We start from the raw sequence: 21,802 nt of genomic DNA, 5'->3' as shown, positions 1-21,802 counted from the left end.
ACATTATAAAGCAATTATGCTTCAATAAAACTTAATTTTAAAAAATGCAGGGATAAAATTAAAATGAAAAGAACTTTGCAACGATGGGGAAGAGTTAAGTTCCCTTCCCCAAATTTCGTTAGTAATGGATTTCTGATATGAGAGTCCAGAGAATGGATTGTAATCAATTCTTTACCACAAAATATAAAAGCAAAAAATAGAGGCTGTGGAAGAAGCAGAGGACTTTAGAAATATTGACTAAAACTTTTTGGAGGTGAAATAAGGTACAGAGGGGGATGGATGAAATCTACCGGATTAGAAATCATTCCCCCTAGCTGGTTTGGGCTTTTATCCATAGCGCATCACTGTCTCTTAAAAATAGACTTTTCGTTAGAGTATAGTTATTTTATAATGTTGTGTTAGCTTCTGCTGTACAATGAAGTGAATCAGCTAGAAGTATATATATATCCCCTCCCTCCAGAGCCTCCCGCCTACCCCCTCCCCATCAGACTCCTCTGGGTCCTCACAGAGCACTGAGCTCAGTTCCCTGTGCTATATAGCAGCTTCCCGCTAGCTATCCATTTTACATATGATTGTGTATTTATGTCAAAGCTAACACACCCGTCAGAATGACCATCATGAAAAAATCTACAAATAAGAAATGCTGGAGAGGGTGTGGAGGAAAGGGAACCCTTCTGCAGTATGGGTGGAAATGTAAACTGATACAGCCACTAAGGAGAACAGTATAAGGCAGTTCCATAAAAAAACTGAAAAATAGAAGTACCATATGATCCAGCGATCTGACTCCTGAGCACATGCCCTGAGACATCTTTTCTTTAGGTATATGTTTTCTCAACATGACTTGAGACATCTTTTCTTTATGTATATTTTTTCTCAGTAGTTGAATGAGGAAGTTAGACATGAACTTTTGTAAAATTCACAAAAATTAGAATTCTCAGTGTGTGTTCACTTTGTGTCACAAAATGTGCATGGAGCCACTATGACAATATATACAGTTAAAATGACAGAGATGTGAAATGGAAATTGAAGAGATGGAGGGGGATGGCTAGTCAACTGGAAGAACATATTACTTTATTTCTGACAGGTTTTAGTTCTTTTTGGCAGATCCACCTATTTTCTGCAGCACAAGTATCAGAAATAAATTGTGTGTTTGATATGCAAACGCAGCTGTCTTCTTTAGCATCACCAGAAATGGGTAATCTGTGGAGAAAAAGAAAAGAGTCTCTTCAGCATTCATAATTTTCTCACATAATTCTCCTCATCCAGCCAGTATTTTTTGTAACTTTCAGGAAGCAACAAGATGCTCAGTTATTAAGCATTGGGTAAGTAAACAGTCTAATGGCAGGAAGTGAAAAGGAACTAAAAAGCCTCTGAAAAAGGGTGAAAAAGTAGAGTGAAAAAGCTGGCTTGAAACTCAACATTCAAAAGCTAAGATTTTAGCATCCAGTCCTATCACTTCATGGCAAATAGAAGGGGAAAAAATGCAAGCAGTGACAGACTTTGTTTTCTTGGGCCCCAAAATCTCTGCAGACAATGACTGAAGACCTGAAATTAAAAGACACTTGCTCCTGGGAATGGCTACCCAGTCCAGGATTCTTGTCTGGAGAAATTCCATTTCCGTGGACAGAGGAACCTGGCAGGATACAGTCCATAGGGTGGGAAAGAGTCAGACAGGACTGAGGGATTAATACTTTCACTTTCACTTTTTTCCATTTGCTCCTTGTAAGGAAAGCTATGACAAACCTAGATAACATATTCAAAAGCAAAGACATTACTTTGCCAGCAACTGTCAGTATGGTCAAAGCTACGGTTTTTCCATTACTCATGTGTTGATGTGAAATTTATACCATAAAGAGAGTAAGTGCCGAAGAATTGATACTTTCAAATTGTGGTGCTGGAGAAGATTCTTGAGAGCCCCTTGCACTGCACAGAAATCAAACCAGTCAATTCTAAGGGAAATCAATCCTGGATATTCCTTGGAAGGACTGATGCTGAAGCTGAAGCTCTAATACTTTGGCCATGTGATGGGAAAAGCCAACTCATTGGAAAAGACTCTGATGCTGGGAAAGACTGAGGCCAAAAGAAAAAGGGAAAGCAGAGGATGAGATGGTTAGATAGTATCACTGACTCAAATGGACATGAATTTGAGCAAACTGGGAGATACTGGAGAACAGAGGAACCTGGGGAGCTGCAGTCCATGGGAGTCACAAAGAGTTGGACACGACTTAGCAACTGAGCAATAATAACTACACAGTCAGTCACAAATATAAACTTTTAATAGAAAGCTAATATAAACATCTGGAACTTGCAAGCTCATCTTCACTGGAAGAGAAGCATTCTAAATAGAAACGTCATCATGATATGTACAAAATGAAGCTTTGAAAATTGGAAACTGAATCTCCTTTTAATATGTCATATGAAAAACTTCTTGCTTTCACTAAACTTTAATTTTCTTAAATATTTAGGATATAACCACATAGTATTTGGGGAGGCATTGAGTTGATACCTATAGAAGTATGATCAGGCTTAAACAGAGTATGTGCTCAGGAAATGTAGTAAGTACGTAGATAGATACACAGGGTCTGCAGAATTTGAATGTGGCCAGAAAAGGAGACTCAGTTCATATTGTATGTAGTAGAAGGTTCCTTTTTTCCCATTCCAAACAGTTCAGGAGTGTCTATTGTGATAAATGTTCTACTAGTTCCAAAGATGCAAGAGTCTTGTGGCTCATTGCAGGTGGGGTGTGAGTAGCAGTCAAAGAATGGGATGGCAACTCAGAACTGGCATGCCAGGATGAGGTATGCGCAAGATGCTCACCTGCTTGTCCTAAATTGAAAGTGAAGTGGTACAGTGAGCAGGGCTCCATCACAGATTTTCTTTGTTCCTTTGTTCCATTTCTTCATAAAGCCCCTTTGTCCCTGAGAGTCAACCTGATTCACTCCTAGTGCCTGACAGTCTAATCACATCAGCATTTCTTTCAAGCGAGTAATAGCAAAAGTGCCCTGCATTTTATCTCTTTCACCCTTCTGGCCCCCTTCTTCAACTTTCAAGATAACTTTTTAAATGCTCATTTGACCAAGCCCTTTTTCAAAACACCCTCAGTGACTTCCCAGGCCTTCTTTGACCAGATCTCTGTCTAGTTCTTTAGTGTTATCTTCTTTAATCCCCAAAACAGTGAAAAAAATTATTATCACTGTTTATGTTTTCATTACCTGAAAAGCAGGGTAGAGAACTAAATAAAAGCAGAGTCTAATTGCTGCTTTTTCTACTATCATATGATACCTTTCAGGTTTACCTGATCACTGTCTTAATTAAAACATCCTTTCAGTCTTCAGAATAGAATAGAATGCTAAGTTGAATTTACTTCATCAACTTTGCCTATATTTCTGCTCATAGACACTTCAGAGATTTTCAATTTTATCATAAACCTTAATAAAATAAACATAATGGCCCAATAAGAAACATACCCATGCAGAGACTAAAATTAACCTTTTCTATGTTCAAAAAAATAGAAATAAGTTAATATCAGAGTTGCATTTATATGTAAATAAAGTATAGAATATAATCCCTGGAAAACAAATAAAAAATTCGAATAGATATTATTGAACAAAATATATTTGCCTTTTCATACATTTATTCTTGTCCAGGACCCTTTATTTTTAAATGATATTCATTTTAAAGTACTGTTTTTAAAAATATTATATTTTAGAACATGAGTAAAACAACATAAAAATTTGCTAATTAAAGCAACATGTCTCTCAATTTTTTGTAATTTTCTACATAACAAATTATTACTCTATTTTAGATAAATTTTTACCTGCTCCCGTGTCTTCAATTTTAATGTCTTATTTTTTTGAATGATAAAAAACATCCATTTTAACTGTACTTTATACAAATGTAAATAAATCATTCACAGACTCAAAAATCATAACAGGATATCATCTGCTCTGAAAAGCTCATCAAAATTCTTTACAGAGCTTGTGCTCTGCAACAAGAGAAGCCACTACAACGAGAAGCCCACACAGTACAACTAGAGAGTAGCCCCTACTCTGAGCAACTAGAGAAAAGTTTGAGCAGCAGTGAAGACCCAGTACAGCCAAAAATAAATAAACAAATGAATAAAATTTTTTAAAAAGAAATAGCAAATAGCTCTTTCGCGGCTTTTGCAGTTTCATTGCATCTCCTCAAACAACTCTCTTTCTACACCACTGATTAAAATAGGCTACAATATTTGTCACAAGTTGGCCAATTCTCTCAAATGCCTGGATTCCGCAATCTGATATTTACTATACTATTTTCAAGAGACACAGATGCGTAGAACAGTCTTATGGACTCTGAGGGAGAATGTGAGTGTGGGACGTTCTGGGACAATAGCATTGAAACATGTATATTATCATATGTGAAACAGAACACCATTCCAGGTTCGATGCATGAGACAAACGCTCAGGGCTGGGGCAACGGGATGACCCAGAGGGATGGGAGGGGGAGGGAGGTGGGAGGGGGGTTCAGGATGGGGAACACATGTAAACCCATGGCTGATTCATGTCAATGTATGGCAAAAACCACTACAATATTGTAAAGTAATTAGCCCCCAACTAAAATAAATAAATTTATTAAAAAACTAAACTAAAATAAAAATATACATTGGGACAAAGAGCTGATGTCTTTTCATATGTGGAGATTTTCAACTAACTTCAAAAATCATTCTTCTTCTCAGACTATACTGCTTCTTCTGAAAATTTCTAAACTAAATTAAAACTATAAATCTCAGTCTTCAATAACAATGTTACTATCTTGCCTTGGAAACCTGATACAAATTGAATATTCAAATTAGCTTATCTAATACTCACACATTAGAATTTAAAAAGGATCCATTTATCCACTTCCAGTTCTTCTCTGATAATGTAAAATTTAACCCAATCCAAAACAGAATTGCATCTTTGTTTATCAGCTTTTGTATGAGTCTCTGCAAATGAAACGGAAGAAATGACTCACTATTGAATCTGTTTATCTGTTGCTGGTTTGCATTCTTCTATTCATCCTCTGAAACTCAGGTCAAGTATCACTTCCTCTGTGAAGCCTTTCCTGACACCCCATTGGAGTTAATTATTCCTTACTTGTGATATTTCTATTCCGTTCATTTATATATCCAAATATTTATGTTTATATTTTTGTATTCATTAAATAATATTTATTTTGCTTATATGTCTCAGATTGTGAGCTCCTTAAAGTCAAGGTTAATACTTCCATTTGCATAGAACCCTCAAGACTAGAGCACAAAAATCTTGATATGGTTAGAAGCCAGTGCTGAGTTGTATTAAACTATTTTACTTATTAATAATTATTTACCAATTCCTCCTGATCTTGAATAAGCAGTAGACTGGATTCTCTTGTGGAACAGTCAGCTAGACTGTCATTCCAAGTTTTGGAAGTTTCAATAAAATATAAGCATTTATCTCGGATTTGTTGCCAGTGCATTGGGCACGTTAATAGAACTGATGTCTCTAAAGTAAGAAAGAAGAGGGAAAATAAAAATAAAGTAAGAAAGAGGAAGAAAAGAAATGAATGTTATATTTTTAACCTGTCCCCACCCCACTAACACTAACCACACATACATAGTTCAGTTCAGTTCAGTCGCTCAGTCATGTCCGACTCTCTGCAACCCCATGGACTGCAGCATGCCAGGCCCCCCTGTCCATCACCAACTCCTGAAGTTTACTCAAACTCATGCCTATTGAGCTGGTGATGCCATCCAGCCATCTCATCCTTTGTCATCCCCTTCTTCTTCCACCTTCAAACTTTTCCAGCATCAGGGTCTTTTCAAATGAGTCAGCTCTTCACATCAGGTGGCCAAAGTATTGGAGTTTCAGCTTCAACATCAGTCCTTCCAATGAATATTCAGGACTGATTTCCTTTAGGATGGATTGGTTGGATCTCATACAAGTCATTATAAATTCAGGAAAGTCTTTGATCATCATTGTGAGAACAATTCATGAATTTAATATAACTGAGGGTTTTGAGACCACTGTTCATTCTGCTATTAAGATTTGAAAATTAGTGACCAGCTAAAACACTGACAGACAGAATAACTTGTTCAAGTCCACACAAGCAGATGGTGATAGAGCCAAAACTCTTTTTGAGATTCCTTAAATTCCTTATCATCGCTCTTCCTAATCCATGGACAACTATATCACACTCTCTTAAAAAAAAGTCTACTTGAAATGACATGCAAAATGAAAAGCAAATAATAATTCATACCCACAATTAATGGCAAATATCATGGAGAAAAAATTTTTTATTTTAAATTAGTTTATTTATCTCTTTTTTAGGTTTACAATATTGTATTGGTTTTGCCATACATTGACATGAATCTGCCAGGGGTGTACATGTGTTCCCCTTCCAGAACCTCCCTCCCACCTCCCTCCCCATCCCATCCCTCTGGGTCATCCTGGTGCACCAGCCCCGAGCACCCTGTATCATGCATCGAACCTGGACTGGTGATTTAATTCACATATGATAATTTACATGCTTCAGTGCCATTCTCCCATATCATCCCACCCTTGCCCTCTCCCATAGAGTCCATAATCCTGTTCTATATATCTGTGTCTCTTTGCTGTCTCACATGCAGGATTATCTTTACCAATTTACTAAATTCCATATATATGGAGAAAAATTATTAGAAAATTTCTAACTGCTAAATTATATATTTGCCTAATAATGAGATCTATTGGATAGCATTTTTTAGAGGGATATTCTCAGTTTCTTAAAATTTCTCTTCTGTACAAATGTATATAATAAATCATCACATTCTGCTACAGTCTCTCAACAATAGAGTATTAACACACACTGCTTAGTGAGTATAAGGACAAGATCAATATCTTAATAATTAATACAATAAATGTTAAAGAATTCATTTCATGTTTGTGTTCCATTCATTAGCTTCAGTCAAAGGTTAGTTGCTTGACATATTAAAATCACCAAATATCTCACTTAATGTATATTTTACTTTATAGCTTGGATTTTAACTAATAATTATTGACCCTCCTAACGGGAGTACTCATAAGGCAGTATTATCTGGTAGTTAAAATCATAGGCTCTGATGATAGACCACTGAAGTACAATTCTCAGTGTTACCCTTTAGCACATGTATGACCCCAAATGAGTTGCTTAACCTTTCCATGTCTCAGCCTTGTCAAACATAAAATCAGAGTGATAAAACTAATCTTAACATATGGCTTGTAATGAGCCTTAATGAAAATAATACAATGATAACTATCAAATTTTAGCCATTAGTCTTAGAAAATTCAAGCCACAAAATATACCTTTTGCTTCCTCCTCCTCCTTGTTCTCTTGAGTATCCATGCTGGTTTTTTCTATTGATGTGTTTTGTCTTATGAATACCACTGGTAAATAAAGAAACACTATTAAGAAGATAAAATGCTGAAAGGTGCAATGAAATGGATATGCTATATCTGTCACTTCAGGAAATTGTTATCTCAATACTATCTCAATACGCGTGAAATGAACAGAAGATATGAGCAATAGCAATGTAGTTACAGTGGGTCTGCTTAGAAGACAACATAAACAAACACATAAGTAAACACAGAGAAACATTGAGTTGCTTGCATCTAATATATAAGTAAGCTGGAGAAGGGAATGGCAACCCACTCCAGTATTCTTGCCTGGAGAATCCCATGAACAGAGGATCCTGGAGGGCTATGGTCCCTAAGGTCTCAAAGAGTCAGACACGACTGAAGTGACTTAGCATGCCACTATATAAGTAAACTCCCAGGTGTTACTTAAATTCTTAAATTGCTTACACTCCTGTCTACATGCTCCATTTTCAGAATGAGAATAATTGTGTCTGTCCATGGGAGACATTGCCTAGGACAATCTTGGATTTAGTAGGCACCTAAGAAACTGTAGGGATGTCCCAGGACGTCCAGTGGTTAAGACTTCGCCTTCCAATGCAGAGGATGCTGGTTTGGTCCCTGGTGGGGGAGCTAAGATCCCACATGCCTTGGGGCCAAAAAACAAAACAAAACAAAACAAAAAACCCAGAACATAAAAACAGCAGAAGCACTATTGTAACAAATTCAATAGACTTTAAAAATGGTCCACATTAAAAAAAAAAAAAAAAGAAACTCTAAGCAATTGTAAACTTATTTTCTTTGTTATTATCAAGCTTTTATCATAATTGCAATTTTTCAAAAAGTTCTTGGAGCATATATAAATCCCCTATGAAGATTTTCAGAACAATTGGGAAGAGAAATATGAAAGCCTAGGGTTTGCAAAGTGGGTATGGTCTGGGCACTACTAGAGCACTCTTTCGTGACTGTTTTTATTTCATCAGTCTTCTGCTAAGTTTGGGGTGGCCAAAGCTGTTAACATACTTAACTATTTATGGTAGAAGGAGAATAAGTAGGACAAGAAATAAATGATCTTGCATCACTTACCCGAAACACTCAACCCAATCACAGTCAAGGCAAGAAGTATAATCACAGCACAACCAAATTTCAGGGCAGAGTTATGCCAACGTGGACCCTGACAAAGATCTGAGACATTAAGAAAACATGCTTGGTTAACTCAGTTCATCTGGTACAAAAAGCAAAGGCTGTTTGGATCACGTAAGAAAGAGCTAGATTCAGGTTGGGGGTTAGGGGCAAGAAAGAACATTTATCAGTTATCTTAAAGTAGGGTCCTAAGGACTTCCCTGGTGGTCCATTGGATAAGAATCTTCCTGCCAATGCAGGGGACACAGGTTCAATCCCCAATCCAGGCAGACCCCACCTACCGTGGCAGGGTAACCAAGTCTGTGGACCACAAGTATTGAAACTCAAGCACCCTAGAGACTGTGCTCCACAACAAGAGAAGCCACTGCAATGAGAAGCAACTAGAGAGTAGCTCCCACTCACTACAACTAGAGAAAGCCCACGCAGCAACAAAGATCCAGCATAGCCAAAAATAAATAAAAATTAATTAATTGATTAAAAAAATGTTCCAGAGTGACCTGCAAGTCCACTTATTTCTACTTTAGTTTCTTACACTCCCCTAGGTGACTGAGTTGTGTGACCCAGTTTTCAGCCAACTACTAACGATCTCTCCGGTTAGGACATTGACATTCGTATAAGAGTTAGCTCTTTCTAAAACATCCTTGTGGAGATGGAATTTAAGATAGCTAAATGTGATGAAAGATTAAGGTAGGAAACAGAGAATGGATTAATTCAGATAGTGACACCTGGATAATCATCTGGAGGAGAGAGAGAAAAGTTAACAGCTAGAGGAGCTCCAAGGTCCTGGGTGTAATCTGAAAATGAGAGAAACCACACTGGAGAATATTGACCTAGAACTTCTAATGTGATCCTGTGTGACACAAAGCAGCTAAACTGAGCCTAAGACTAAGTCCTAGGTGAATTTTCCTGACAGCTATATGTTATTTTACCTTTCTGTCTCTTTTCTTCTTTATCCTTTCCTGCCTTGAAATTTTGAAAAATGGAGAAAGCTTCATGTAGTTATTATCTTAACATTTATTACTGAGGGACAGCAGTGATTAAGAGCAAAGGCTGTCAAATGTAACAGATGTGTATTTGAGCATATTACTTTGAGCCTGTAACCTTCATAAAATACAAAATTCCTCACCTGTGAAATATAAAATAATAGCTACTTTGTGAGGTTTTGGAAAGGGTTATATGAAAAAATTCTTCTAGACATGGAGTCTGGTACATAATAACTGTTCCTTTAAAATTTATGGAATTGAGAGCAGGGTCTTATGACTCTTCTGAGCTGTTTTTCTGCAACACTACATGACTTTAGAACTAATGAAGTTACAACAAATTGAAGAGGCCAGATAAACTTTAGTCATCTGGAAATACCCATGTAGGGCTATTTTTTGTTTGAATATAAACAATATGCCAAGGACTTCTCTGGTGGTGCTGTGGATAAGAATCTGCCTGCCAATGTAGGGGACTCAGGTTCAATCCCTGGTCTGGGAAGATTCTGCCACAATTACTGAGCCCATGCTCTAGAGCCCACAAGCTCCAACTACTGAGACCGCATTCTGTGACTACTGAAGCCCGTGAGCCTAGAGCCCACGCTCCGTAACAATGAGAAGCCCTCGGACTGCCGCGAAGACCCATTGCAGCCAAAAATAAATAAATAAATACATAAAATTAAAAAAATAATAATAAATAGCATGCCAAATCATCTTACTCCATTGCTCTAAACCTTTCCTTGGCTTTCTCTCAAGCAGATTTAAGATTGTACACCTGTAAAACAGTCTAAAATTTCCTGTTCAATCCATTCCCCATTACATCTCTGAGTTCATCTCCTGCTGCTTTCCAGACAGACATGTTCTATCATTTCACACCCAACCTATGTGCTCCTCCTACAAGAGGACAGGAACGCTCTCATCCCAGGGAACTTGCACTTGCCCTAGTCCATCTTCTAAAACGCTCTTCTCCAAGGAAACATATCTTTGTCCTTTAATTCTTTCAGGTCTTGGCTCAGATGTCATCTTGTGAGGCAGGCCTTCTATGATTCTTCTACTTGATATCGTACCCTCTCCGAAAGTTAACTCTCAATTCCATTACAAATAAAAAACAGTTTCTCAGGACTTCCCTAGTGGTCCAGTGGTTAAGAATCCACCTGCCAAAGCACCTGCCAAAGCAACTCTTCTGTGATCTGGGAAGATTCCACATGCCATGGAACAACTAAGCAAGGCACATCAGGTACGGAGTCTGAGCTCTGCAACAAGAAAAGCCACCACAATGAGAAGTGTGTGCACTACAGCTAGAGAGTAGCCCTCAAGTAGTCCACAACTCGAGAAAGTTCACGGGCCCCAGTGAAGTCCCAGTGCAGCCATGAATAAATAAAGTATAAAAAAAGGAGGGGGGTGAATATAAGAGAGTAAAAAAAAACAGATAAAATTTTCTCTATTGCATTTAATGTTATCTAATCCATGTATATATACTTAGTTATTTGCTTATTTGTATCTCTTCCTAGTAGTATAACATAACACAAAAAAAGAAAATATTTTTTCACTATTTTTTTCACTTGTTCTAACCTCAGCACCTCGGCATGCCAGGCATGCCACAGGTGCTTATTTTTGGATGAATAGGTAAACTCTAGAGGCATTTTGTGAACACTTATCTACTTTTCTAAGAAATCAAGTGCTGGGCCATAAACTAAATAGGTCACAACTCACATCTCTGGTTTACCTGAGTATCTTTGATATAATCACTATTCTACAGTTCCCACAGCCTGAACAGTTCAGCCAAAGAACTCAGGGGTAGTTTCACAGCAATTGTAATAACAGGTCAATGTGTGAAGAAAGAATGTCAGCTGCCATTTCAATAAACAAGAAATGTTGTGACCATAAAGCCATCAGCCAGGGCAGCTGCCCTGATGATGAAGCCTGAGTGGAATTCAGAGTGAAGAAAAACAGGATGCTAGTGCTAGATAGTCAAAATGCACGTCACGGGAATGATTTCAGTAAGCCCAGACTCTTGCGTCTTCTCACACATAAAGAAACACTAAAATCATTAACTCGATATGTCTGTTTTTGTGATTAGCAGTCATCTTTTGGTAGTCAACTATATTTTTTTAATTTTCTGCAAAAACTCCTATATGTCCTGGCTTCTTCCTTACCACTTGGGAACAGTCCCTCAGAGTTATCTAAGAGGCTGCCTTCCCAGCTATGGTCATTGGTAAAACCACCAAATACAAAATTCTCAATTTATAGGTTATGCATTTTTTGCAGTCAAGTGTTTTGTAACTGCATATTTTGTTCTGACTTTATTCTGCTTTGTTTTTCAGATTTACTTTTATAATGATGTTTTGTGGAATAATGATTACCAGCAGAATAGACACATTTTCTGACTCCATTGATTTGGGGTCATAGATCATACCTTTTGAGGAAAATCTTGCTTTTTCTATATTCATCCTCCCACATCTCCTTTCAACACCATCCTCCTTTCTCTTCACTTTTGTTAGATTTGAATAGGGAACAGAAAGCTTCGCTGTTTCCCATCAAAAAATAACTATAGCTTGACCAAACTGTCACTGTAGTTATCAAAAAATTATCCAATTTTTTCCATAACCCCCATTTGAAGGGTATCATGAAACTATTTGATAACCCTAACACTTTACAGTCTCCAATTTAGAATGTTGATAATTGAATAGGTTGAAATTATGCTATGTCATCCTGAAAGGAGGAAGGCTAAGCACACAATGGAATGAATATCAGGTGGGATAAAAATTGCAATATTAGTAAATTTGGTTTGACATTAGAAGGCAGTACTATATTATGATAATTTTACACATTTTTCTACTTAGTTTCTAGTTTCTTTTCAGCCATGGAATCCATCACCTGTTACCTCACGTTAGAATCCCCATCTCCTTCACTCAGAATACTAGCTCCTCTGACACACAGAAAATTGCCAAATTCAACAAATATCAAATAGGTTTATCAGTGATATTCTCCCGTGTCTTGTGGCTTATCTCCTTCTAAACTGATACATTTTTCAACTTAAAAATCATCAGGTTGTGAGTATATTCACATCTTTGATCTTGAATATAATTTTCTTTTGAAACATTTTTTCCTTCTCTTTGAAGAGTGGAAGATGTTCATTATTAACATCTTTAACACTTTGTGTTAATTAATTAGCAAAGTGTTAATCATTAACACTTTGTATTCTGAAAGGAATGCCATGGATGCAAATGCATTGGAACTTAATCACAGTATTTTACAGAGAGATTTGAAATAAAGTAGGTTACTGTTACAACAAGGTAGCAGAATATTTCTAAAAATATTCTTTGTTTACAAAAAAAAAAAAACCAGCTAAAAACTTTTTAGCTGGTCCAGTAGTTAAGACTCCATGCTTCCACTGCAGGGAGTATGGGTTTCATCCTTGGTTGGGGAACAAAGATCCTGCACCCCACATGGGACGGCAAAAAATAAAACAAAAACAAAAATAAAAAACCTCCTTTTATTTCCAAATAAAATAAAAAATACTCCTTTTTTCATACTTGTAAAATATTTATTTGGGTTCTTTTAGCCAAGGCTCAGTAACAGGAATGATGTTCACTTTTCACAAAAGTATCTTCATAAAAAAGAAATCTATAAGGTATGTGCTTTTTTCCACACTTGCAATTACCTACAGACAGGCCATGCTATATCAACTTAATATTAATACATGACTACTGCTCATCCTCAAAGTCATGATTTAAAGCCACACATTTACAGGAACATCTAACTATTGGAAGATATACAAATACCAAAAGGAAAATTAAAGCCACTTACTCTGAGGAAGAGATGGGGGTGATGACCTTTTAATGCCGGAATCCCTGGGTAAGTTTAAATCAGCATATATCAAGTGACTTTCCATTGCAAACAGAAGAATGTGGTACTATACTCATAAAAAAGGAAAAACTCCAAGTTCTATGAGGCAAGATCAGCTGAAGGAAGTGACCAGTTTAAAAAGTTTTGTTGTCTCTCTTATGTCAGCACCTACCCACACTGCTAGTTGTGGGTTTTGTCTATAAATTAGTGAGGAAATTCACTTATTGAGTGTCCAGTGTACTTAGACATGTAATATTAGTTTGGCCAAAAAGTTCGTTCAAGTTTTCCATAAAGGAAAACTCCAAAGGAACTTTTTGGTCAACTCAATATCTACTTTGTTTAGTTAATTGGCCTATTGTCTGACAATATTCTGGAAAGATTGTTTGTTGTCTTTGTAACTATCTTTTTTCAACACCTTTTTCTGGGCCAGGGCCAGAGTGAAGGAAATTAAGTATTCTGTTGCAAGATAAACCATACTTACTGCAAGGTTGTCAAAAGCAAACACTAACACACACAGAAAACTGTGGGAAACTTTTCAAAAGCTCTCAAATCTTCCTGAAATATTTGTGCTCCTGCTAAGAGCTGCAAAATGTGGGAAAAGGAGCTGTAAATGTGGAAAAGGTCACTGAGTAATACAACAGAGAAAGCAAAGAGCCAAAGATCCAGACTATTCTTAGCTTAAAAGAATGTTTTCAGTGCACTGAAGTTTAACTTCAAGTTAGGAAATGTGACTGTGACCACGAGGAATCCACAATGGCCATGTTAAAAACAATTGACTGAGGAAAGAGTATTCTCTTCAATCAGAAGCTTGCAAAATTTTGTCAGCTGCAAAAGTAAAAACCAGCCAGAAATACAAACCAAAGGAGAGTCTTCACTTGCGCATATGCAGTGCAAAACATATTGATGGATTTTTTCATTTGTTACAACCATCTTGACAACCATCTTACAAGGCAGAAGACCCTTACTATGCAATCACTATTGTATACTTATATAATGGACTTCCCAGGTGGCTCAGTGGTAAAGAATCCGCCAGCCGATGCAGGAGATGCAGGAGACCTGGGTTCGATCCCTTGGTCAAGAAGAGCCCCTGGAGAAGGGAATGGTTTACTCACTCCATTATTCTTGCCTGGACCACCCCATGGACCAGAGGAACCTGGCGGGCTACAGTCCATTGGATCACAAAACGTCAGACACAACTGACTGACTAATATACCTCAACATAATAAAGACCATTTATGAAAAGCCCATGGCACAATCATTGGTGAAAAAAAAAAATAAAAACTTTTCTTCTGAGGTCAAGAACAAGTAAGGATGTCTGTTCTCACCACTCCTATTCAACGTAGGTATGGAAGTTCTAGCCAAACCAATTAGACATGGAAAAGAAGTGAAGTCATCCAAGTTGAAAAAAAAGCAAAATTACATCTGTTCAGAGAAGACAAAATCTTATATGTAGAGAATCATTAAGACTCCAGACCCACACACTCACAAACTGTTAGACTAATAAATGAATTTGTCTAAGTTTCATAATAAAAAGTCAATATACAGAAATCAGTTGCTATACACTGATTAATGATTTGGAAAGAAAATAAAATTCATTTGCAAAAGTATCAAAAAGAATGAAATACTTCGGAAAAAACCTAATTAAAACTTGTACTGAAAACTGTAGAATATTGCTGAAAGAAATTAAAGAAGTCATAACTAAATGAAGAGACATCCCACGTTTGTGACTTGGAAAATTAATGTTGTTAGCATATGTATACTAGAACTACCATATGACCCAGCAATTCCATTCCTGGGTATATGTCATAAAAAAATGAAAACACTAATTTAGAAAGATACATGCCCCTCAATGTTTGTAGCACCATTACTTATACAATTGCCAAGATACGGAATAAACCTATGTCTAGGGCTTCCCAGGTGGTGCCATCGGTAAAGAATCTGCCTGCCAATTCAGGAGACATAAGAGATGTGGGTTGGATCTTTGGTTTGGGAAGATTCCTTGGAGAAGGGCATAGCAACCCGCTCCATTCTTCTTGCCTGGAGAATCCCCATGGATAGCAGAGACGGGCAGGCTACAGTCCATGGGGTCGCAAAAAGTAGGATACAACTGAGCACCCATGCACGCATGCACATAAAGAAATGGAATATTGGTTGCTAGAGTGAAACTTGCGTAGGTGCTCCAAAAACCCAAGTATTTTTTGGCTTGTGGGTTTTTGTTGTTGTTGTTGTCTGGTTGGTTTTTGTTTTGGGGTTGCTTTTTGTTGTTTAATTTTTTTTTTTTTTTTTTGGTTGTTTAATTTTTTAAAAAATCTGAGTTCATTTACTAACAGTTCCTACCAGGGGGCGCTGCAGGCCTTTCTATTTTATATCCTTAAACCTGTATACTGAAATCAGAAAGCTTAAGTTACTGGTAAATGCTTCAATCCACATTATTTCATTTGATACATTAATATCTGCCTTATCCAGGCATTGGATTTTTTTGAATTTATGGATGAGTAAGGAGCAAGACTGACCATCTGTTTCCTATCTCTGAAACCCAGGCTCCTTTTGCAACCTACCGCACCACATTTCGGAGAAGGCAATGGCACCCCACTCCAGTACTCTTGCCTGGAAAATCCCATGGACGGAGGAGCCTGGTAGGCTACAGTCCACGGGGTCACTAAGAGTCGGACACGACTGAGCGACTTCACTTTCACTTTTCCCTTTCATGCACTGGAGAAGGAAATGGCAACCCACTCCAGTATTCTTGCCTGGAGAATCCTAGGGTTGGTGGAGCCTGGTGGGCTGCCGTCTATGGGGTCGCACAGAGTCGGACATGACTGAAGTGACTTAGCAGTAGCAGCACCACATTTTGCTCTTGTGATACCTACAAAACCAAGTTATACAGAGGGAAAAAAAAGCTAAAATAAAAAATTTTTCTCAAGGCTGGCCATTGTACCGCAAACAGTAGCTCTGCTCCTGGGTAGATGGTCTGTCTAAATTAGAGTGGATAAAACAATATTTACTGTGTTGCTTATTGTGCCAGGGTTCCTCTGAACAAGATTGATGTATATGTGTATGGTGACCTGGACAGCCTTGATATTTCCCTAACTTTGTATACACTTTGTGCTTAGTCATTCAGTCGTGTCTGACTCTTTTGTGACTCTATGGACTACAGCCCGCCAGACTCTTCTGTGTATGAGGATTCTCCAGGCAAGAACACTGGAGTGAGTTGCCATGCCCTCCTTCAGGGATCTTCCCAACCCAGGGATCTAACCCAGGTCTCCTGAATTGAACGAGGATTCTTTACCATCTGAGCCACCAAGGAAGCCCATGGATAATGGAGTGGGTAGCCTATCCCTTCTCCAGGGGATCTTCCTGATCCAGAATTCGAACTGGGGTCTCACGCTTTGCAGGCAAATTCTTCACCAGCTGAGCTACCAGGGAAGCCCCTTGTTTAAGCTCTAGACAGGTGTTTGCCTAAGTCAAGAGATATCTTCTCCAGGAGATCTTCCCCACCCAGGGATTGAACCCACAATTCCTGCAGTGGCACGTGGATTCTTTACCAAAGTGCCAACTGGGAAGCCCAGCTCTACAGATGGATATCACCCTCAGATTAATCATATTATTTGCAGCCGAAGATGGAGAAGCTCTATGGTGGTGGTATGCCGGAGTCCAGCTCCGGCAACCAGGGAAACGCCCTGAAGGGATGAACGGGGTCGGCGAAGGAAAATGATGCAGTCTCTCGCTCAAAGCCCTGGGCTGCATGTTTATTTTAAGCATCAGGTTTTCTTTTATACTTTTACAAAAGCATTAGGTCAAAGGTATGACATCTTCAGTTTCCCCTCCGCAAATTTACTGTCTCCATAAATTATTGTTGTCCTTCAGAGTTCCCTCTTAAGTGTCCTTGTGATAACATTGTAACGCAAGTTTGTCTCTGGGCTGTATATCACATTCCTCAGTTTATTTCTTATCTCTTTAAATCCTGTTATCCCCTAGTAACTTAAGCTCATCATCTCCTAAAAAGGCTTTTAGCTATTAGTATCTCTAAAATTCCTAGTTTCTATAAGCTATAGTAAAATATGCCAACACTACAACATACCTTAAACTTTTAGCTTCTAACTATTCTTAATTATTCCTAACCCCTAAACTCAGCAAACTTCTTTTGCCATAAACATTCCCCTTACAGGCAGGTTTCAGATAACAATGTTTCCCATGGCCTCAGGCTGCAGCCTATGTGCTCATCCTGGAGCATTCTTTGCAAAGATCCTTGAACAAATGTCAATAGTTAACGTTATGGATTATAACATTCTTTCCAGCCAACTCAACCGGAGGAAGGAAAGGACAAGTCAGAATCACAAGACCTAACTCCTCATCCTGGGACCGTGCCTGCGGGATGAGGAGAGAGGGTTGGGGCCGTGCCTCCATTTTGTCAGTAATGCCTATCGCGGCTTCCGACAGTGGTAGTTTAGTTGCTAAGTGGGTCTCAGTTGCGGCATGCCGGGTCTGTTTTTGTGGCATAGCTACTCTCTTAGTTGCAGCCTGAGGGTTTAGTTGCCCCACAGCATGTGGGATCTTAGTTCCCTGAGCAGGGACTGAACCTGCTTTCCCTGCATTGGTAGGTGAATTCTTAACCGTTAAGCCACCAGGGAAGTCCCAATTATATTTACCCTTCAGCAAGGGTAGACGGATGGATAAAAATTCTGTTTCAAAGGTTATTGTGGTCATAGCAAAGCAAAAGTAGAGATTCCAGCCTCTCTTTTCCTCTTGATGGCTTACTGCTTTAATTTGTTCAGCATTGTCTCCAGTGGTTTCTAAGGTACCTTTTTCAGACTTACACTTTAACTTTAAAGGATTCTGACAGCAAATAATCTTTGACCCTTAACTCGTGTCACACAGAACACACTAGAGCTCCGTATATGTTGCATCTTTAACTTCCAGTTCTAATTTAAGGGTGAGAGCGGGTTCCTAGGTCACTGAGCTAAAAACAATGATAATGCTAAGAGTGAACTGCTCTTTTAAGTTAAGAGACTCCATTTTAGGTTTATGGGAAAAAAAAAAAAGCAGTTTTAGGTTTGGGTAAAAAGCAGAAATGCAGAGAGTTCCCACAGGCATTTCTTCCTCTTACACAGCTTCCCCTGTTTTAAACACATTGCATTGGTTTGTTTTATTGGTTACAGCCGATGAACAAATTTTGCTACAATATTATGAACTGAAGTCCATAGACTACATGGGGTTTACTCTTTATGTTCTATATGCTATGGCAAGCTTGGGCTTTCCTGTTGGCTCAGACAGTAAAGAATCCCCCTGCAAAGCAAGAGGCTGGGGTTCAAACTTGGGTCAAGAAGATCCTCTGGAAAAGTCAGACACGACTGAGCAATTAACACTTTGACTTTCATAATGACATGAATTTGATAGGGATAAAGGGACAAAGTAGGCAATTAAATGGTTAATTCCACTGGGGATTGTAAGTAAAAAAAAGTATGAGAATGGTAAACACCTGTAAGCTAATGATTGCTAAAAAAAGCAGGTTTGCTTAACCTCAAAACCAAGCAGGGTTGTTTAGCAACAAAACCTTGCAAAACAGAAGCATGAGATATCTCTCAAAAAAATAAAACAATGATGGCATGAGGCCCACATCCCACCTAGTGAGCTCAGTAAGTTAATGACCCCTAGGACAAACTCAAGCATTCTTTGGCATTGCCTTTTTTGGGATTGGAATGAAAACTGACCTTTTCCAGTCCTGCAGCCACTGCTGAGTTTTCCAGATTTGCTGGTATATTGAGTGTAGCACTTTCACAGCATCATCTTTCAGGATTTGAAATAGCTCAACTGGAATTTCATCACCTCCACTAGCTTTGTTCATAGTGATGCTTTCTAAGGCCCACTTGACTTCACATTCCAGGATGTCTGGCTCTATGTGACTGATCACAGCATCGTGATTATCTGGGTCGGGAAGATCTTTTTTGTACAGTTCTTCTGTGTATTCTTGCCACCTCTTCTTAATATCTTCTGCTTCTGTTAGGTCCATACCATTTCTGTCCTTTATTGAGCCCATCTTTGCATGAAATATTCCCTTAGTATCTCTGATTTTCTTGAAAAGATCTCTAGTCTTTCCCATTCTGTCGTTTTCCTCTGTTTCTTTGCATTGATCGCTGAGGAAGGCTCTCTTATCTCTCCTTGCTTTTCAGTGAAACTCTGCATTCAGATGGGAATATCTATCCGTTTCTCCTTTGCTTTTCACTTCTTTTCTTTTCCCAGCTATTTGTAAGGCCTCCTCAGAGAGCCATTTTGATTTTTTGCATTTTTTTTCCATGGGGAAGATCTTGATCCCTGTCTCCTGTACAATGTCACGAACCTCTGTCCATAGTTCATCAGGCAATCTGTCTATCAGATCTAGTCCCTTAAATCTATTCGTCACTTCCACTGTAAAATCATAAAGGATTTGACTTAGGTCATATCTGAACGGTCTAGTGGTTTTCCCTACTTTCTTCAATTTAAGTCTGAATTTGGCAATAAGGAGTTCATGATCTGAGCCACAGTCCACTCCCGGTCTTGTTTTTGCTGACTGTATAGAGCTTCTCCAACTTTGGCTGCAAAGAATATAATCAATCTGATTTCGGTGTTGACCATCTGGTGATGTCCATGTGTAGAGTCTTCTCTTGTGTTGTTGGAAGAGGGTGTTTGCTATGACCAGTGCGTTCTCTTGGAAAAACTCTATTAGCCTTTGCCCTGCTTCAATCTATACTCGAGGCCAAATTTGCCTGTTACTCCAGGTGTTTCCTGACTTCCTACTTTTGCATTCCAGTCCTCTATAATGAAAAGGACATCTTTTTTGGGTGTTAGTTCTGAAAGGTCTTGTAGGTCTTCACAGAACTGTTCAAGTTCAGCTTCTTCAGCGTTACTGGTCGGGGCATAGACTTGGATTACCGTGATATTTAATGGTTTGCCTTGGAAATGAAGAGAGATCATTCTGTCATTTTTGAGATTGCATCCAAGTACTGCCTTTCGGACTGTTTTGTTGACCTTGATGGCTACTCCATTTCTTCTAAGAGATTCCTGCCCACAGTAGTAGATATAATGGTCATCTGAGTTAAATTCAACCATTCCAGTCCATCTTAGTTCACTGATTCCTAGAATGTTGACGTTCACTCTTGCCATCTCCTGTTTGACCACTTCCAGTTTGCCTTGATTCATGGACCTAACATTCCAGGTTCCTATGCAATATTGCTCTTTACAGCATCGGACTTTGCGTCTATCACCAGTCACATCCACAGCTGGGTATTGTTTTTGCTTTGGCTCCATCCCGTCAGTTTTCTGGAGTTATTTCTCCACTGATCTCCAGTAGCATATAGGGGCACCTATCGACCTAGGGAGTTCATCTTTCAGTGTCCTATCTTTTTGCCTTTTCATACTGTTCATGGGGTTCTCAAGGCAAGAATACTGAAGTGGTTTTCCATGCCCTTCTCCAGTGGACCACATTCTGTCAGACCTCTCCACCATGACCCGTCCTTCTTGGGTCAAAGAATGCTCGAACTACCGCACAGTTGCACTCATCTCACATGCTAGTAAAGTAATGCTCAAATTTCTCCAAGGCAGGCTTCAGAAATACGTGAACCGTGAAATTCCACATATTCAAGCTGGTTTTGGAAAAGGCAGAGGAACCAGAGATCAAGTGGCCAATATCCGCTGGATCATAGAAAAAGCAAGAGAGTTCCAGAAAAACATCTATTTCTGCTTTATTGACTATGCCAAAGCCTTTGACTGTGTGGATCACAATAAACTGCGGAAAATTCTGAAAGAGATGGGCATACCAGACCATCTGACCTGTCTCTTGAGAAACCTGTATGTAGGTCAAGAAGCAACAGTTAGAACTGGACATGGAACAACAGACTGGTTCCAAATAGGAAAAGGAGTACGTCAAGGCTGTATATTGTCACCCTGCTTTTTTAATTTCTATGCAGAGTACATCATGAGAAACCCTGGGCTGGAAGAAAGACAGATGGAATCAAGATTGCCGGGAGAAATATCAATAACCTCAGATATGCGGATGACACCACCCTTATGGCAGAAAGTGAAGAAGAACTAAAGAGCCTCTTGATGAAAGTGAAAGAGGAGTGGAAAACCTGGCTGAAAGCTCAACATTCAGAAAATTAAGATCATGGCATCTGGTCCCATCACTTCATGGGAAATAGATGGGGAAACAGTGGAAACACCATCAGACTTTATTTTTTTTGGGCTCCAAAATCACTACAGATGGTGATTGCAGCCATGAATTTAAAAGACACTTACTCCTTGGAAGGAAAGTTATGACCAATGTATATAGCATATTTAAAAGCAGAGACATTAGTTTGCCAACAAATATTTGTCTAGTCAAGGCTATGGTTTTTCCAGTGGTCATGTATGAATGTGAGAGTTGGACGGTGAAGAAAGCTGAGCGCCGCAGAATTGATGCTTTTAAACTGTGATGTTGGAGAAGACTCT

General features: G+C 38.6%; 1 protein-coding gene across 3 annotated transcripts; it reads right to left on the bottom strand.

The window, feature by feature from the left end:
• Nucleotides 1-1,042: 1,042 nt before the first annotated feature.
• KLRB1 (killer cell lectin like receptor B1) lies at nt 1,043-13,470 on the bottom strand. 3 transcript variants are annotated; one of them, XM_081587320.1, is made up of 7 exons: nt 13,301-13,470; nt 10,431-10,743; nt 8,457-8,555; nt 7,323-7,403; nt 5,350-5,504; nt 4,851-4,966; nt 1,043-1,200 (listed from the first exon to the last, which is right to left on the bottom strand). In XM_081587320.1, the coding sequence occupies exons 4-7, from the start codon at nt 7,360-7,362 to the stop codon at nt 1,050-1,052; spliced, it is 462 nt and encodes a 153-aa protein (XP_081443446.1). In that variant the 5' UTR covers nt 7,363-7,403; nt 8,457-8,555; nt 10,431-10,743; nt 13,301-13,470; the 3' UTR covers nt 1,043-1,049. The 3 variants fall into 3 exon arrangements, with proteins under 3 accessions (XP_081443446.1, XP_081443444.1, XP_081443445.1); XM_081587318.1 differs by lacking the exon at nt 10,431-10,743; XM_081587319.1 differs by lacking the exons at nt 8,457-8,555; nt 10,431-10,743.
• Between the last annotated feature and the right edge of the window lie 8,332 nt (nt 13,471-21,802).

This window comes from Giraffa tippelskirchi, chromosome 4 (assembly GCF_054371585.1).
Source record: "Giraffa tippelskirchi isolate mGirTip1 chromosome 4, T2T-mGirTip1v1.2.pri, whole genome shotgun sequence".
Lineage (NCBI taxonomy): Eukaryota > Metazoa > Chordata > Mammalia > Artiodactyla > Giraffidae > Giraffa > Giraffa tippelskirchi.
Note: the sequence above shows the minus strand (reverse complement) of the source record. Positions and strands in the feature narration are given on the sequence as shown.